We start from the raw sequence: 19,044 nt of genomic DNA on the forward strand, positions 1-19,044 counted from the left end.
CTCCTTCCTGGCTACCTTCAGCACAGGGGTTGGTGACCTGAAAGACCAAGCATGGTCAGAAGCCTGGGATGTTCAGCACTTCCCCCCACCCATCCCCTGGGTTCATCCCCATGATAAGGCCTCCATAAAAATCCCTGAAGTATGGGGTTTGGAGAGCTTCTGGATCCTGGTGCCTCTGAGGCTCACGGAGCCCCCAGTGGGAGGGGAAGGTGGCAGCCACCCTGGGTTCCCCACACCATGTAAACTCAGCCTTCTGGGGAATGTGAGGTGACCTGAAGCTCCCTTCAGGCCTCAACAGCTTCCCCGAGCAAGTAGGGCTCAAGGGGACAGCTAATGCCCTCTTCCCACAGCAAAGGTTGGTGGCCCCTGTGGGGTTCACTGCCTAAAGAAGCTTGAGGTTCTTCATTTCCCTTATTTGGGGTTGCTGGGATTCCCTGGGGCCAGGGCCGGCCCGGGGCTGGTAAGGAACTTGTGTTGAGTATCTCCGCTCCCCTTCCCCTCTGCCAGCACACGGACCAAAGTGAGTACAACCTCCGGGAATGAATCTCTACTCCCTGTCAATATAACTTCGTCGTTGGTGAAATGAATCCAGTCCAAATATGTGAGTGGCCATAAGTGTTATCTAGGTACCTCTGTCTCCAGTAGACTTGGGGCATGAGAACTTGGCAGGCCCAACCACCTAAGATCTGCAGAAGGTTTGAGTCTGGAACTCCTATAGGGAGTTCACTGCCCCCGTCCCCACCCGCAGACCCTTAGCAGCAGATTCCCATGGGATTCTGCTCTCCCCTGCCACCCATCCCCCTGTTCCCCATGGACGTGCATCTGCAGAGAGCGAACAGACGCTTTGCCAAGCTTTCGGTGGCAGGAGTCTTTCTCACGTGCTCCCTAGTCGCTGTCGCACGTGGGGTCTGAGATTTGCTTTCCCAGCAGCACACCTCCCGGTAGCCAGCTCGGAGGGGGAGAACTGTGGCTTCCCACTACCTCTCCTAGGCGGGGCTCCTGACAGTCACCAAGAACCTGACATGTTGGCATAGGTAGGTTTCCAATACCAAAAAAAGAGGCTTGGAAGGCTTCTGTTCTTTAGACTTCAAGTGAACATGAGGGCAGCCTTGGGGTGGGGGCAGCTTAGGAGGGGGCCTTGGAACCCAGGGGCTACTGTGTGTACAGGCCTATTCTACTATATCGACTGAATTTACTGTATTCCCTCCCAACTGCCAGGAGGATTCACAACTTAAGACTTGATGGAAGAGAGTTGGGGGAGACCCAAGTGATGAGAGAACTCGTGAGAGTCCCTGTTGACATTTATTACCTTCATGCAGTAGAAGGGCAGCGGCTGTCAGTGACATTCGACACCCCTTAATAAGGGGCTCCAGCCACCGTGTTTCCATATCCCACCCTTCACATACTGTTTTGCTTTGCTTCAGACACCATGGATACCAAGAGGCACAATTTTTCCAAGGCTCGTGCTCCATCCAGATGTGCAATGCCTTGCGGATTTGCGATTTGGAGTGTGCCTACCACAGCTCAGAGGCACTCGTGGTTTGCATTACAGGACTCCGTATTTGCAGGCCCTGGAAAAGGTGCAGAGATGGAAGTTCTGGACTAGAATTTTGTATCAAAGGAACTTAAAGTCTGAGAGGGGCTTTGCTTTACGCTTTCCTTTCTTCCCAGCATCTGGCCTCTCTGCAGGTATGGCATCGATTCTTGCTCTTGGAACAGCTTCTCAGTGCCAGAAACACCACAAATCACCAGGGGAAGGTGTTAACATGCAGATTTCTCGGCCAGATTTAGATCTCCTGAAAGAAAATCTGCATTTTAACGAGCTGGGCCTCAAGCGTATGCATTTTAATAGGCCAGGGCTAAGTAATCGAAATTTGACTTTTTTTTTTTTTTTTTTTTTTGAGAAATATAATCAGAAGAATATACTCCACAGTGTAATTCAAATTGTAATGAAGCAAACATCGGTGTGTAAACACTCCCCAGGTTGGGAAATAAAGCACTGGTGGTCCTTGGAAGTTCCATGAAGCCCCTCTCCTGTCACTCATGCCCCCGTCCTCCCACCCGCATCCCCCACCTCTGGGTGAAACAGTGTCCTGAGTTCTGAGATACCCAGTCCCCTTGCTGTCACTATGGCTTGTCATTTATAAATGCATCCTGGAATATATTGTTTTGCTTATCTAAAAGTCATATAGAAATGGAGGGGCACCTGGGTGGCTCAGTCGGTTGAGCATCCAACTTTGGCTCAGGTCATGATCTCACAGTTCGTGAGTTTGAGCCCCATGTTGGGCTGCGTGCTGACAGCTCAGAGCCTGGAGCCTGCTTCGGATTCTGGGTCTCCCTCTCTCTCTGCTCCTCCCCTGCTCATACTCTATCTCTCTGTCTCAAAAATAAGTAATCGTTAAAGAAGTTTTTTTTAAGTCATACAGAGAAGGAATCATCCTTGATATACTGTACCTTGCTGTCTTCACCATGCACGGGAGTCATATGCTTCCTCTGCTGCTGCACCTGTAGCTGCAATTTGTCCCTTTTCGTTGCTGTATAGCTTTTTGTTGTGTGAAAACAACACATCTCGCTCGTAGGCATCTCTTCCAGCCCAGCTCCGAGGCACACTTCGTGTGTTTTCCCCATCGGGCTGATTTTGTTGAGGAGGAAACAGCAGGTCAAAGAAGTCAAGTGATTTAAGAGCCCAGCACGGGGGTTCAACAGCCTGAGTTTGAAATCTGCTTCCGCCAAGGGGGGCATCACTGTGTGAGCTCAGGAACACTCATCTCTGTGCCTTGGTCTTCTCATCTGTAAAATGAGAATGGTTCCTGTTCCAGTGCTGCGATAATTCAGTAAAACAAATACCCGTAAAGCAGGTAAAACTTGGCCTAGCCCCTTCAAATGCCTTCAGATCAGAAATGGGAACTGGGGCTTCTGTCTGACTTTATATTATTCCGGTGGTTTATATTTCCCATGAACATAGGCTACTTTTATGATCCATTAGTGAAATAGAAACCTTTGCTCTACAAGCTTTTCACTCTTCACCTCAGCGCTGAAGGTAAGACAACATGCAGCCACGAGGGGACAACCAGGCAAGGCCTCACTGTGGAGGCAGAGCCGAGTCTGGCCTTGAGATCTCTCCAGCAGTGGGGTCTGGCCTGGCCCAGCCACCCAGGGGGACATTCTCTCACATCTCACTGCTCTCTACGAAAAGGGCACACCCAGACACACAGGATGCTGGTGGACAGGGGGAGTGCCCACGCAAGCAGGACAGGGATGGCTTGTGACTGGTCAGGTGATCCAGGTCCTTGTCCCAGCCCATGTCTCCCTGGGTTGTGGCATCCTCATCAGTAAAATGGAGGAAGAGGAAGAGAGGGCTTAGACAAGGAGAGCGCCAAAATCTTTCTCAGTGAATTCTCAGTGAGGCTTTTGGCTAAATCTGCTGAGGTGCTGGGGAAATCAGCTTGGAGGTCTGTCCCTTGGCATGCCTGACTTTCCTGAGAGACACCCCAGGAGGGGGCCAGTCTGGCTACAGGAAAATCATTCAGTGGGCCAGTGGCAAATAAGGGCCACAGTGGATCTGCTCTCACCCAAGATGAATCCTGTTGGGAATGGTTGCACACCTGTCCCTTCAAGTTCACGACGATTAACTAACTCTCTCACTTGGAAGGTAATTCCTTCTAAAACACACCATGACCTCCAAGGCGCCTGATAACGCGACCCTGCCCACTTCAATTTCTCCACTGTAAGGTCACTCTGGGCCCAGCTCCAAGGAGGCCGCTAACCCTCACAGCCTGTCCTTTCCTTCCTCCTGTGCTCAGCCTCCTAATGGTTTGTCGCCGTCTTCCTGATGAGCTGGAAAGCTGAGGGCAAGGGGCCACGCACTCGTTGGTCCCACAGTTCACACTGGCCTGGGTCCAGCTTAGATAATACACCCCATCACCCCCAACGCCCCCTCACTTCCTCTCAAATGGATATGCAAAGCATCTGGGAAGTGGACAGCTGTCGCCTTCCACCCCAAAGAGGGAGGTGAGGTAATCCCCATACATAGTCTGACAAGTGCCTTGGGGTGAAAGGGGCTCTGTGTGGAGGAGAGTGTGTTGCTGTGTTTCTCTGGACTTCCAGGAGCACTTCCCTGATGGCCTGGCACTGAAGAGAGATGAAAAGTTAACCGGGTTTCCTCGCCTCCACAAAAGCATCTTTCTTTCAGGCCACAATAGACACCATGTTGGAAGGAAGATTTCAGCGTCCAGTGACCAGAGATAGGGAGCTCTGTTGAAGTCTCTGGCCACCCCACTGCCACCCATCTCTGAGGATTCCAGCTATAACCCTGAAGGCTCAGGGGACAGGCCCACGGGATCTAACAACAACAACGCTACTATGTTTAAGGATGGACAAGGGGACAACATTCAGACGTGACTGGGGCTGGCCCTGTTACCTGGGCTGACGGCCCTCTGTGTGTTGACCCCATCAGAGGGGCAGCACCCGTGAAAGAGGCGGCTCCAGTCGAGTCGTTAGCAGGAAGAGAAAGGGCAGAGCTGTCCTGGGCCCACCCGAATGTCAGGCGCTCGACAACTGTGGGGAGAAACGCAAACTCGGCAAGTCACACGAGGTGGCAGCGGAGCACCTTTCCCTCCAGACCCCTGGCCCTGCTGCGGCAGAGGTCTGCTGCTTACCCGCAGCGCACTCTGGAGGGTACGGGTTGTGGAGAGGAGCGCTTCTTGCCATTTACTTTCACAGAAGGCCGTGACGGCAACAGCAAAGTCAGCACAGTTTTTACGTCTCACCGAAGTCTAAGTGGCTGGTGCCCACGCTTCCAGCGTCATCCCTGTGGGACGAAACCAGACCCAGGGGGGATTCCCCGGGAGGGCCCAGTATCTAGAATGGCCTTTTGTTCTTGACTTTGAAATTCTTACATTACTTTTCAAAAACATTTTTTTATAGTACACAAAGTCTACAAATGACACAATAACTATTGTCTCCAGATGTAGTCACTGTACTAGTTTAACTGTATCCTTCAAGATCTAGCATATCCGCCCATGCTCTTCTCTGCCCCTAAACTGCTTCCTCCCTGCCCACCCCTCTCCGCCCCCCAGCGACTTTACACAGGGTAGTCGCATCATGGAGGTGTTTAACTTCTGTGAATATAACTATTTGTGCCGGGGTTGGCCATCCCACTGAGGGACCATATGCCCAAGAAGCAGTATAAGGGAGAGTGTGGGGTAAGCTTTCAGCTCCCTTATGTGATTCGAGTGTTTAGAGAAACACTTTTCCTGGAAGTCCCTAAATTCAAGGCAAGGAAGTCCCTAAATTCAAGCCCATTGGTGATGGGCTCCAATGCTGAGGGACAGTAGGTGTGGTTGCAAAAGAGCATGTGGGGCTCCAATGTGACAACTTCCTAAGGGAATTAAGAGCAATCTGGACTAGATGCCATTTTGTCTTAAGCTTGACTCGGACCCCAATGCCTAGTAAGATGATTCTACTGATCATATGCTGTTCACATTTTTCCCCATTTAGTGTAGCTTGGAGTTGTTATAAATCAGTATCTGTACAGATGTCTTGTTCTGTAAGTGCTTACCGCAAGATACTTCACAGCATGAGCGTATGGGACGTGCTTTGGAAAGAGCTCTATGTTCACATCACAAAGGAAAGAAAAATATCATTAAAAAAATAAACTAAGAACAAATTTACTGGGGTGCCTGGGTGGCTCAGTCGGTTGAGCGTCCAACCCTTGATTTCGGCCTCAGGTCATGATCTGAGGGTCGTGGGATCACATCCCACGTTGGGCTCCACGCTGGGTGCAGAGCCTGCTGAAGAGTCTCTCCCCCTCCCCCTCGACTCACCCCTCCTCCGCCCCACTCATGTTCTCTCTCCTTCTAAAATAACAAACAAAAAACCCAAATTTACAAACCAAGAATATAGCATTTTATTCATTTCCAGATTATGAGTATTACACAGCATATACATATATTTAGATAATATATAAAACAACGAATAAACTGTAGGAAGAAATATTGGTCTGAAATTGCTTTAGGGAACATCTTTAATTCTATAGTTCCTGGTAAATGTGTCTCCACACACTGGGGCAGGCAGCTGGGTAAAGTCCAGCATTCGTGCACCAGAGCCCGGCCTACCCCCCACGGCACTTGCAATGCGAGGATGGCATTCTGGCATGGTCACTGGTGTCCACAACAAAGGACACCAAGTAGTAGATAAAAGAACCACAGCACAGTAAACTAATAGAAATATTTGTTTTTTGTATTGTCCTCCAGTTAGTTTCCTTTTCAAACTAAGAGCCATGTCCAGGGTCTGACATCCCTTGAGTTGCATTCTAGTTATTGCTGGAGAAAAAGAAACAAAGAGAAGAGGCATCAGAAAAATAGATGGTCAGTGCCACTGACCCGCCTTCCCCTTTCTGGTGACACCGGAGGGGACACTGGACTGTGCAGAAATGCGCAATGTCAGCAGCAGGCAGGCATGGAAGAAGCACCCAGCATTGTGTCAGAGGAGACCGATGGGCTGACAGGAATTTGTTCGGATGGAAGATATTCTCCAAGGAAGGCCCGTGAGCAGGAAGCAGCAGGATGCCGCCCAGGGAGAGGCAGGACCACCTTGTGGAGGTGGAGACAACAGTCACAGAACATTTCCCAGGACCGATCCTGATTCAGTGCTGATGTTGGAAGAAGACCCAAGATCTTACAACGAAAGGTACTCCAGACCCCACGTCAGCACTGAAAGGCTCTGCAACCCAACTTAGAATAGAGCACTTTCTAGCTCCCCCAACTCACTGTCTGGCCTTCCTCCGAGGAAGGCTGGCTTACCTTTGCTTTGTTCTGAACTGGGAGATATAATTTGAACTCTGCCGGCAGTTCATCTTCTGAGTAGAGTCTGTCTGAGAAGTAAACACGTCGGATGCGACAGTTTGCGTGGATCTGTGGGTGCAAGACTTATTTTAAGAGACAAAATAGGATTGCCCTTCCTCTTTTCCTGATTCTCCTAGAGCTCCTCCCACGAGGCTGTCAAAGCTTCATCTCTTTGGCCTCTCCTCAGCATGGCTTAGGGATGGAGTCTGGCAAGAGGGATATTTTGCTTGCTGTGTTCTCCCACTATATCTGAGCAGACACCTGAATATGGCCTGGACCTCTCTGAGCCCTCTGGACAGTGACTTGGGCAGCTTAGCCAAAAACCCACACTGTCCTGTCACCAGGGCCACAAGCCAGGAACAGGCAGAGCACACTCTCCTCTCCCGTTTGGCACTCCACAAGAAAAGGAGCCAGCACCTGCACTCTCAGGGTTTCGATGTAATTTGTGCCATATGCCCGCCGTGTGAAGTCTGACAGATTGAACTGAATCTGGTTCCAGCCATCATCCAGCCTCATGGGCATGGTACAGATGAAGGGTTTGACTCGGGTGGTGCTCTGGTAGTTACTTGCCCGAAACCGCCGACGCACATTCTTGTCATCTAGTACCTATTAGACATATAGAAAAAAGAGTCACGTGAACTCTACCTTGGAAGAAGCAAACGACCTGGGTATAAGACAAGGGCCTGAACTCCCACAGCCCAGTTTCCCAAGGCTGAGACCCAAGGGAGAATAAACAGACCAGATACAGGTCACACTGGACGCAGATGGCCCGGAAGTAGCAAGTTTATCTTGTCCGTTGCCAAGACAACACCAGCTGCTTATGACACATGACACACCCGAGGGCCCACAGACCATAGAATGATTTCATAAACATTCTTCCATTTCAAAAATCAAAAATACTAGAACAGAGACCAACAATAACCAGTACTAAATGGACACTAACCTTTAAGCTTTGAAACTTACAGCTGTTGTTCAGATTTCCTAGGTGCCTACTGCTTCTTTAAAAACTTGGCATTAAAGTTTGACTACCGATACCAAATTTATGCCGTATAATAACGGCTGCATCAAGTGTGTAGTAGAAGCAGAAAAGAATACATACAGGGGCTCCTGGGTGGCTCAGTCAGTTAAGTGTCAGACTTTGGCTCTGGTCAGGATCTCACGGTTCTTGGGTTCGAGCCCTGCGTCAGGCTCTGTGCTGACAGAGCAGGGCCTACTTGGGATTCTCTCTCTCTTCCCCTCCCTGACTCATGCTTTCTCTCTCTCAACATAAACAAATAAACTTTAAAAAAAAAATACGGGATGCGTGGGTGGCTCAGTCGGTTAAGCGTCCTACTACGGCTCAGGTCATGATCTCACAGTTCGTTGGTTCGAGCCTCGTGTTGGGCTCTGTGCTGACAGCTTGGAGCCTGGAGCCTGCTTCAGATTCTGTGTCTCCCCCTCTCTCTGTTCCTCCCTTGCTCTCTCTGTCTCTCTGTCTCTCTCTCAAAAATAAATAAAGATTAAAAAAAAATTTTGTTTTTAAAAATACATACAAAAGACTAAAGATACTTTCCCAGAGCTATTTTTTTTCCTGCAAGTTGATGAGCTATCCCTATGGTATAGCTGAGAGTGTACACATTCATGTGCATATACTAACCTGTACTTCAAAGGTAAAGTATTTCTTCAAATTTTTGATAATCATGACAAGGAAGGGCAGTTTAATCCCCAATGTCTTTTTTGGGTCTGCGGGACAGGTGATATACGTGGTGCTGCAGAGACAGGAGACACCGGTAAGCACTTCCCTTGTGGTACACACAGCAAAAACACTCGGTCCAAGAGGTAAGATGGAAAGCAGATCTAAAAGAGCCAGGTACCTCACCCAATCCTCAATCCTTGATTCAGCTGATGCTTAAGAAAACACAACGCTGGACTCTGAAACAAAAGCTGAACACAGGGCTAGACATCAACAAAAAAATAACCTGGAAAACAAACCCAGGCCAGCGATCTGAGGAATTTCCTCCAGTGAGAGAAGACTCAATTCTGGTCTAAGAGAAGCATCAAGTGATAGAAAACGTAAACTAGGACCACTGTGGCACAGAGAGCCACACAGTGGCACACGCCATCTACTATGACCGGTGCCATCCCTCCGCCCACACCCACAGCCTTGGTTACTTATTAATAATAATATAACTAATATACAGCACTTACTATGTGCTGAGCAGGCTTTAAGTGCTTGATACACAATTTGCTTACTTAATCTTCACAACAACCCTCTAAGGAAGGTGTCCTGTTACTATCCCTGTTTTACAGATGAGGAAACTAAGGCCTGTGGGTTAAGTAACTGGTCCAAGGTAAGCTGTAAGCAGTGAGTTGGATCCACACCAGGCACTCGGTGCCACAGTCTGTGCTTATTAACTTCTATGACGTACTGCCTCCCTGCTGTACCGGGTCTCTGGGTGAACAGAGGGGCCACCTACCTGACATTCGTCCCTTCAATCTCTAGCACCAGGGACTGGATGTCATTATCAGTGATTCTTTTGATGTGGCCATTCCGCACCTACAACGAAGAAAATTAAACCAATTAGGACTGAAATATTTGGCAACAACTTTGTTAAGATTCTGAAGGCTGAATGGGACCATTTTTTTTTTTTAAACGTTTTTATTTATTTTTGAGACAGAGAGAGAGACAGAGCATGAACGGGGGAGGGTCAGAGAGAGAGAGAGAGAGGGAGACACAGAATCCAAAACAGGCTCCAGGCTCTGAGCTGTCAGCACAGAGCCCGACGCGGGGCTTGAACTCACAAACCACAAGATCATGACCTGAGCCGAAGTCGGATGCTTAACCGACTGAGCCACCCAGGCGCCCCTGAATGGGACCATTTAAAGAAAACCACAGTAGCTCTTGGGGCATAACACAGAACTTTGGGACACGGTATACTGAGCTTATCTGTAAGTAGGCCATGATATTACCTCTATATAAGGTCCCATCAGCCACCACAGGAATTGCAGGTGACTTGGCAATCTATAAATTAGGATAAATTTCTTCCCAAAGAAATCAACTCGAGGGGCACTTGGGTGGCTCAGTCAGTTAAGTGTCTGACTCTTGGTTTTGGCTCAGGTCATGATCTCAGTTTGCGAGTTCGAGCCCCCTGTTGGGTTCTGTGCTGGCAGCATGGAGTGTACTTGTGAATCTTTCTCTCCTTCTCTCTCAAAAAATAAACATAAAAAAGAAAAAGAAATCAACTCGATTCAGCTAACATTTACTCAGTGCCTACTATGCACTAGGAACATTCATATACACTCTCTGACTTAATCCTAACAAAAATCATAAGGTAGGTGGTATTTTACACATGTGGACACTGACATCCGGGCAGTGCAAATGAGGACCCTAAGTGACAGAGTCAGGATTAATGACCAGGCTTTCCACACTGTCTTATATACTTCTTCGGTCAAAAAGGCCCAATCCTGGGTGCCACTGGAAGGGCACCTCCACTGGGAGGGCAGCAACCAGAAAATGAGAGCACTACTCCCCAGTATCAAGCATCATTTTTATCTTCTACACTGCTTATTACAATGCTCCTACTTCCTGCTTCCTTATTTTTTCCCTAAATTTCAAATTTTTAAAGAATTCAAGTCTCATCGGTGCTGCACACAAAACCCTTCTTCAGCGTTTCAGCCCACACCAACCTCTCTTCTTTCTGATTTGTCTGTCTGGCTCATGTAGCCTAGACCATATAATTTAGCACTTCATCCTACATGGTCCTGTGTCGTCTGCTGCATACGTAGGAGGTACAATATGAAGAGAGATCAATATTCAATATGGATTTCCCCTCTTAAAATATTCAGGAAAGCACAATTACCTTCAAGCAATGAGCGCTTAAGCACCTAATATGGACACAGCAGAGAAACGCAAAGGCATTTTTGACACAGGGCTGGACTATTAGGGCTGAATGGATTAATACATGAAAAACATCAACAAGATTTGGTACAGGATGCACCTAAAGCATGTGATCTTTTTCCAGGCATAGTGAAAATGGCTGTATTGACATGTCGTATTGACTCAATCCTTTGGCTTTCCAGTAGACTTGCATATAAAGAGAGAACACGGTGTCAAGTCTGACTGAGAGTTGTATTTTCAAAATGGATTATTAATATTACGGCATTTTGTTTTTAGGCATCAGTCTCTGACCTCTGGTACTGTGAATTTGATCCACTTGAGGTGTGCCTGGTGTTCCATGGGACATTTGATATCACTGCCTATCTTTTTCTGCGAGATGTAACTGAGTCTTGTCTCCTTACAAAAGTATAAGCTCAAGGGTAGGGATCAAGTAGTAAGCATCATTTGCATCTTCTACAAAGCTTAGTACTATGTGAGGCATAAACTAAGCATTCAAATATTTGCTGACTTCTGGAATTTGTCACCCTGAGAGTTGGCAAGGGGGAATAGATTCAAGGAGGATTTAAAAAAAACTCCTGGATAACATATCCACCATGGACTATTATAGGAAGCCAGAGAGACTGGGGTCTATCACAAAGCCAGGGAGGCTGCCAGCATGAGGAATGCTTTCCCACAAATCAGCCTTTGGTGCCCATTATCAGAGACTGAACGCAGGGTGGATGGGCCCCAGATCTCTGCCAATGCAGCATTTCTTGGGTTCTTAAGACACAAACGTCACATTGAAGTGCTCCTCAAACAAAGCTGGCGACACCGCTGCCCTCCTGCTTCGAGTTCTGGGCCTCTTTCCCAGGGAGATTAAGAGCACAAAGGCTTGGGTCTGTGTAGCACATGCCAATGCGGCCCACCTCATTCCCCACATAAACACTCGGGACCAAATGGCAATATTCCTCCTCGATCTGCTAGCCCACAGCTGCTGTGGAAAACAGACGGACTTGCTGGTGAAGGAGGAATCAAATGTGAAATTATTTCCAAATAACGTGATGTAGTCATGTTGCTAAGAGGGGCTGGTATTCCAACAAGATGCAAACACTTATTTGATAACATACAACTAATTATTCTTTATAACTTCATTCTTTCTTTAAAGGATACACAATGCAACAATCGACATGGTTAACCTGAAAGTATCAATTAATTATTGCTAAAAGGCAACTTGTTGCAATTTATCCAATATTGCTTAAAAGCATGACTTCGAACCTTACATCCCCAAAGGTCTCTCAGAGCACAGGGAGAATGTTCTCTTCGCTCCAGAAAGCTCGGCCAGATTCCACAGGGAGGAAATGTTAGGAAATTTGCTTCTGCCCATCTCAAAGTTTCTAGCAGATGACTTCACTCCAGCAAATGCTACTATTCAAGTCTTTATACAGAAGAAAACAATGCCTTACAAAGCACGCAGAAGCCAACAGACTGGAAGCCAAAACAGACTTTGTGTATTCTTCTGCCTCTGCCCCAGAGGCAAGCTCATTTTTAGCTAGACTTTCAAAAACTTCCTACAGAGAAATTTCTCTCAGCAACACATCAACCACCACACTCCAGGACTTCGGTCTTACAAAATTAATTAACGTAGTCCATAAACCAGGAGAACCAGGAAAAAAGGCAGCTTTTTCAAAGGAATGCCCACCGGTCTCTCTGGAGTTTTAAGTATTCTCCTATCACCAACTGCCAGAGTTCTGAAATCAAATTAAGTTGATTGGTTAGTGAATTATGATTTTTCTCCTTTATTTAAGGGCTGCAAATCGAAACTCACTGGGAAAGAGGGGTGGGGGGTGCAATTAATCAGAGAGATGAGCACTTAAAGGACACCTCCCCAAACCTCTTTAGGCTCTAAAACTAGGATCAAGGGAAAAGCGGGGTGGACAATTTGGGACAAGGCCTCTCAACCACCTTGGCAGTCTGGCCGTCACTGTTTTAAATTGTAAAGGTCTTGCAGGAAGCAACCCCCTCCTCAGTCCTGCTTCTGACAAACACATACAACAAGATACGTGACCTCAGAAAGCATTGACTTCCTTTCCTTAGCTCCTTCCAGTTCAGAGGTCACTAAGCAGGCCTGGCTTTGAAATGAAGATAAAGTGAACTGGTCAGTATTTATTGCTTATGGTGGAAATAGGTTTTATCTTACTTCCCTCTCTAAATGAGACAGTGCCAATTGTTTTTGACTTTTTCATTCTTTTTTACTTCATGACACAGTCCCGCTATCAAGGTGTAGGTTACAAGTGTTTTATTCCTCCAAAAAATAAACAAAGCCAATCTTACATTTTTTTTCAAGAACTCCCTATCCCCACCCTCCCTCCACCCCCAAAGCTATGAGATGGACGTACTTTGGGAGCTGCAGAACCCGGGTTACTGGCTACAACAAATCAAAAAGGTTCTCAGCCTCTGTGGACACCAGGAAAGGAACCTTCAAGCCCTTCTTGCAATCACTCTCCCAGGCTTTCCATGGTCACTGGGGCAACTAATAAAGAACACTGATTTTCTTTTTTTTTTTTTTTCCAATGTAAGCTCCAGGGAGGAAGGTCAAGCTGAGGGGAAAAAAGTACTACTGGGATAGGGAGAAAGCTAGCCAACTCTCCATATTTCTTCAAGTGTTTTAAAAATAACACATGAGTTGTATCCATTCTCTACCCCCACTTTTCATTTTTCTGGCTCCACCCACTTATCCTGGCAGACAGCTGAGCCCTCAGCCATCTGGCATCCTAGTCTTAATAATGACACATGTTCCAATTTACATTAAGCCATTAGAGCTGTACATGTCGGCAGGAAAGTTTCGCCTGTAGCTAGGGGCCGGGATGTAAGTCAGAAAACAGGCAGAGGGAGACCTCTGTGGGGAGAGCTGGGCATAGCTCTGTCTCAAGGCCTGGGCCTTGCAGGCTCCGACGGGTCAAAGCTTCTCTCCCTTTGCTGCACTTAACAGGGACTCTCCAGATAGCACACGGGAAACTCTGGGCATATACAAACAACCCTTTAGTTACAGTAAAGGCAATTAAGTGCAGTGCTAACCAGTCTCTTCCTAGCAATGCCTTGCAAGGGCAAGTGTAACTCAAACCCATGCCTTCGCCCAATTATAGTAAAAGCTATTACTCAGAATAATAAACATCATCAGGCTGATCCAGTAAAAGTCTGGAAAAAAACCCAGCTATACTACCTTCATGTCCAATGCCCTCGATCCTACTACCGGGAACGCAGCAGTTTAACATGTACCAAGAAAGTTTGCTAATTAAAAATGAGGGTGTGGAAACTCCTTTTCTGGAGAGAGATTATTCATTTTTAAAATTAGGAACAGGGAAGGAATCTAATACTATCCAACAACAACCACAAAACGTCTGCTTCTAATATTTAGTTTTAGAATGGGCGAGGATCAGCGGCAGCTGAAAGACGAGGTGAGAGGTGAGAAAGACAGAGAAACTTGTATGAACTAACATTCTCATCTAGTAGACTTTTAGGATATTAAACATATTTTGAAATATGAAAATTTTATGTTTTACACAGGCATAAGTGGGAACAGAACCTTCTGGTATTTTCTTTACAAACCAGAAGTGATATCGACATTAAACATAAAAGTCCTTTAATAAATGAAATATTTGCTGGTTCCAGAAGTTAAGGGAACATTAAGAAACCCCTAATTTCTCCTAAGCTGTTGGTTTGATAAAGACAGAGGTCTTTATCAGGAGGCTTGCAGTCTAGCAAGGAATACAGATTTTAAGAAGCTAATTTCAAGAATGAATTTCAAGAACGATGGGTATGATGAAAAGGAAGTAGAGGCTCTATAAGGGGGTATAAATGAACTTAACCTGGAGGGGCAAGTGGATATAGACTCACTTAATCTGATGAAGTGCCTTTGTGCTATGACCTGGAGACTAACAGAGGTGGTAGGGTGGGTCCCAGCAGAGGGACAGGTACAAAGGCCTGAAGGTGAGAGAACACAACCTCCTTCAGTTCAGTAGGAGGTCTAAGAGGGGAACCCGGTGGGGGGGGGGGGGGGGGCAAGCCTGGAGAATTGGTTAAGCAGGCACCCGACCATGTGCTGTGTGGCCTTAGAGTCACGTTAAGGGTTTTGGACTGGGAAAGCCATGCTATAATGACTAAATTATTCTAATTTCAGAAGTCTGGCTTTACTGTATTTCCTATTCCTAGGCATCAATTATAAACTTATTTACTCTTGAGCAAATTCCTGGGTTTCCTGCCCTATTTAATACTGTATGCCATAACTCTGTTGCCAAGCATTTTATATAAACCTTCATTTAATCTCCATAATCATGGAAGGAGGTGGCATCATTACAAAATAAGAAAACTGGGCAGGTAAGTGCTTGCCCAAGGTTACACAAGACAGGACATAGGACAGAGCCAGGGCGCACATCCACACTGTCCCAACTCCAGCCCTGGGGTTTCAAGGTAAAAAAGTTTTCTTCCCCTAAAGGAACTTGTAGTCTAGTGGGAAATACACAATAAATAGGCAACTGCCATACAGTGTGAAGTAGAGGGCCACAGGAATACACAGGAGACCTAACTTAAGCTCCCAATGTAACAATGTTTAAGTTGAGATTTGAAGGAAGAGATGGGCGGCAGGAGCTAAGAACTTCAAAGAGGGTCTGATAAACGCAGATGTTACAGATGTTAGTAAGCACACCCACAAAAATGGAGCCTGTCAATTCACTAGTATGAATATGGCGTTCACTCTTCACACTCATAAGGAGACCCAGAGCCCAAACAGAAGCCAAACTTAATTTTTCCAAGATTACTCTTTACAAAAAACAAACTATAGAAATTCTTCTCCATAAACTCAGGAAGGAGAATAGTAAAGTTTGTGAAATCACAATAGTAACAAAAATAGCCATATACTACTGGCAGAGTTCAGGGTCATTTCTAGATAAATGTGGATGGTCTATCCCTCCCTCCATCGAACTTTACCTTTACTACAACTTTGCCTTACTCCCTAAGAGCAGGGAAAATGTCTTCTAACTTTTTATCTCCCCAAATCTACACAATGCCTGTGATTTAACTGTTGCTCAATACTTTGATAAGTATATCAATTCCCAGTGTTTCCCCAACTGAATTGGATTCCCAACACTTCCTGAGGACTTTAATATAGCTAAGAAAAGGCACACATGCAACAAAGCCTATGGATCTGCCCCAAACTTATCCTTTCCCTTTCCTTCCCTTGCCCCAGGGGAAAAGATTCACCCCTAAACCCATTTCAGTCTAAATACAAAAAGTATTTGACTTTGGCTCAGCTCATGATCTTGCGGTTTGTGAGTTCGAGCCCCACATCGGGCTCTGTGCTGACAGCTTAGAGCCTGGAACCTGCTTCGGATTGTGTCTCCCTCTCTCTGCCCCTCCCCAGCTCACACACACTCTCTCTCTCTCTCTCTCAAAAATAAACATTAGACACAAACAAACACAGAAAGTAAAAGGACACCTGGGTGGCTCACTCGGTTAAGCATCTGACTTTCAATTTTGGCTCAGGTCATGATGTCAAAGTTTGTGGGTTCAAGCCCCATGTAGGGAGCCATGCTGACAGTGCAGAGTCTGCTTGGGATTCTCTCTCTTTCTCCTTCTCTCTCTGCCACTCCCACACGCTCTCTCGCTCTCTCTCTCTTAAAATCAATAAACTTAAAAAAATACAAAAAGTAGAAATATAATTAACTTTTACTATTATAAGAGTTTTGCTTAAAATGAGTGTTATTCTAAATGTTTTCTTTGCCAAAAGGTCTGTTTAATTTAGTCCAAGTAACCCTGCCAGGTGTTCTAATAATGTTTTCACACGTGTTTATGTCATTAGGGTACCATCCGACCTCTAGCGGCGTTGTTAAGGGACACAGTGCACCATGGTTACTTTGCTTTTATATTCCGTGTGTAAACATATTGACTGGCCAAAAAGCTGCATTTGAAAAATAAAACACACAAAAAGATCAAGCCCAGAAAGGTTAAAATGGACAACTCTGGTAAGTTTCACCTAATCGAAACGCTGAAGCGTCCCTACCTCTGCAAGTCTTTCAGTGTTACTAAGTTCTCTGGCCTGCTCCAGAAACCTCTCCTAGATCAGGTCCCGTTCTCTATTTCAAGAGCCTTATGTTGACCTTTTTGTTGTGACTGCACGTTCAGCTAGCACACAAGGTTACTCCCTCCATGCCTCCTGACAGCCCAAAACTAAGCCCAGCCACAGGTGGGCAGCCATCATCCTTACAAAGTTCCCAGGTACATTCAGGCCAGGTTCTCTGTGTAGAGATGCAGTTTCAGAGGTTTCAGTGTTTACTCCAATGTGAACAGAACCATGGAACTGAAAACCTCAATAACGCAGGGAACAAAACTAAGGAACTGCTTTCCTGTGTAATACTTGGTATGAGACTGGGCTTGTGGACAGAAGCATAGTGAAAAGACGAGACTTCGATGTTTCGCATGTGCATAGGGCCCAAGCGACTCATTATATTCAGATCTGCCAACTATTATAAAAATGACATGAAGAACGCAGCACTCTCAAAGCTGCTCTCAAAATGCAGAATTCCCTAGTCCTGACCGGCAGAAGCCTATCGGTGTTCTCTATCAATCTCGTGTGGCCCCAAACGCTCATTTGCGGATAAGGAAGACAAAGAGCTGTTCTGAGATGAAATCCAAGATTCTTGGCTTCGTTACCCATAACCTGCTTACTTAGATTATTCCACATTTATCTCTATAAAATACCATTCAACATACCACTTCTCTCCATTCTCCCTTGAGAAAATCACCTGTCTTCCACAAGAGACTGCCTACCTGAACTTACCCTAAAAAAGGGTACAGCGGACTAGGAATTCACGTGAGCAATGAAATAACCAAGTAATAAAACGCAGACCAACGCACAGCCTGCTAGACATACATGCCCCTACCCCACATCTCCAAAAAGTGGGCAAGGTCATCATCTCCTGGGGTCAGTGAAAGTATTACCCAGGGGAGACCGGAATAAAAATAACGAGGCTTGCACTTGGCTCTGAACTTATTAACCCAAACAAAACTTTATCACCATTTTGCAATTTTCCTGATGTAGAAATCAAGCACAGAAGGCACAGTTCAGACCCCAAGTAGCACTGAATGTGGAGCAGGTGCCAAAGGCCACCCGAATTCTCCCTTGTTTGAGATCACTGGAAGGAAAGGAGCAAATGAATGAAATCCAAACATAACTGCCTTCTGGCTGTGCCTCTATAAGGATGCCTGGAACAAAAGCTCTGTGTCTTGTGCCCAGCACAGTGCCTGGCACAAAACAGGGTATCAGTAAATATTTGTGAAATCAGTGAACAGCAGCTTCTTTCATCTGCATGCTCCCAAAGCAACCTCAAGTAAGTTTATGCATTTCACGCTATGACACGGGTACTATCTATCCCACCATATAAACAGGGAAACCGAGGCTTCTGAGGAACCGACTGAGCAAATCAAGACTGCGGAGAGGGACCACTGTCATAACCACACCATGGCCTCTGGACACTTAAACCCCAGCCACGCCCACCCCACACGCACCCCCAACTGCTTACACGACGCCCCTACCTTGCACCTCAGTCACGCCAGCCTGGGGACAGGTCACAGCAGCGCCCGCCCGGCCTCCCCTACTCCTAGGCCCCAACTCTACACAACTACCCACCACCCCGTTCCCAGCCTCCGGACGAGGAGGGGACGCGCGGCCCCTGCACCCCGCCCAGCGGCTGTCCCCAACTCCTGACCTTTTTGTCCCAGATCTGCAGGGGTTTGCTGCCAATGCTGTAGAGGATGGAGAGGAAGCCGCTCTGGAACGTGTTTTTGAACATCTCGCCCGCGGCCTTCTCAGCCGCGCCGGAGCCGACCTAGATATGGGCACCAAGGGGTGAAGGGAAAGTAAGGGCTGGGCCTGGCCGGGCTGCGCTCCTGATCGCCTGATCTGTAGTCCCTCGCGGGTAAAATCGGTCGCAAGACACTACCTCCACGAGTTTCTGCTCCCAAAAGAAACAAGCAACCTCAACTGGGAAACCACAGCAACTGCCGCCCGCGCTCCTCTCCCCGCCTTAAATGGAGGCGGCGGGCAGTCCCCTGTGTAAAATGGATACCTCCGCCCACTTAACCCGCCCCTGAGCACGCGGGACCCAATCCTGCCACAAGGATCACGGACTTCCGCGCTCTTCCGGTCTTAAGCCCCGCCCCGGTCCCGCCTTCTTGTGGAAAGAACTGTGTTGTCAAGGGACTATTTTTCTCATCCTAGTTCCAGAGCTGCTTTTAGAAAACGGAAGGAGACAGGAGTATAGAATGTGTGGAGCACGCAAAGAGTGTCAA

The 19,044-nt window shown here is 46.9% G+C and overlaps 1 protein-coding gene across 1 annotated transcript; it reads right to left on the reverse strand.

Moving 5' to 3' along the window:
* Positions 1–6,006: 6,006 nt before the first annotated feature.
* On the reverse strand, positions 6,007–18,782 carry CFAP20 (cilia and flagella associated protein 20). Its single transcript, XM_049622382.1, has 7 exons — positions 18,696–18,782; positions 18,462–18,581; positions 9,302–9,381; positions 8,482–8,593; positions 7,263–7,451; positions 6,804–6,914; positions 6,007–6,323 (listed from the first exon to the last, which is right to left on the reverse strand). The coding sequence occupies exons 2-7, from the start codon at positions 18,543–18,545 to the stop codon at positions 6,318–6,320; spliced, it is 582 nt and encodes a 193-aa protein (XP_049478339.1). The 5' UTR covers positions 18,546–18,581; positions 18,696–18,782; the 3' UTR covers positions 6,007–6,317.
* Between the last annotated feature and the right edge of the window lie 262 nt (positions 18,783–19,044).

The sequence above is a fragment of the Panthera uncia genome (genome assembly GCF_023721935.1).
Source record: "Panthera uncia isolate 11264 chromosome E2 unlocalized genomic scaffold, Puncia_PCG_1.0 HiC_scaffold_19, whole genome shotgun sequence".
Lineage (NCBI taxonomy): Eukaryota > Metazoa > Chordata > Mammalia > Carnivora > Felidae > Panthera > Panthera uncia.

Coding starts and splice junctions, on each gene's coding strand:
- CFAP20 (XM_049622382.1), bottom strand. CDS start 18,545: ATGTTCAAAAACACGTTCCAGAGCGGCTTCCTCTCCATCCTCTACAGC. Junction 9,382..18,461: donor TGCAGATCTGGGACAAAAAG/GTCAGGAGTTGG, acceptor TCTTCGTTGTAG/GTGCGGAATGGCCACATCAA. Junction 8,594..9,301: donor ATTGAAGGGACGAATGTCAG/GTAGGTGGCCCC, acceptor CTGTCTCTGCAG/CACCACGTATATCACCTGTC.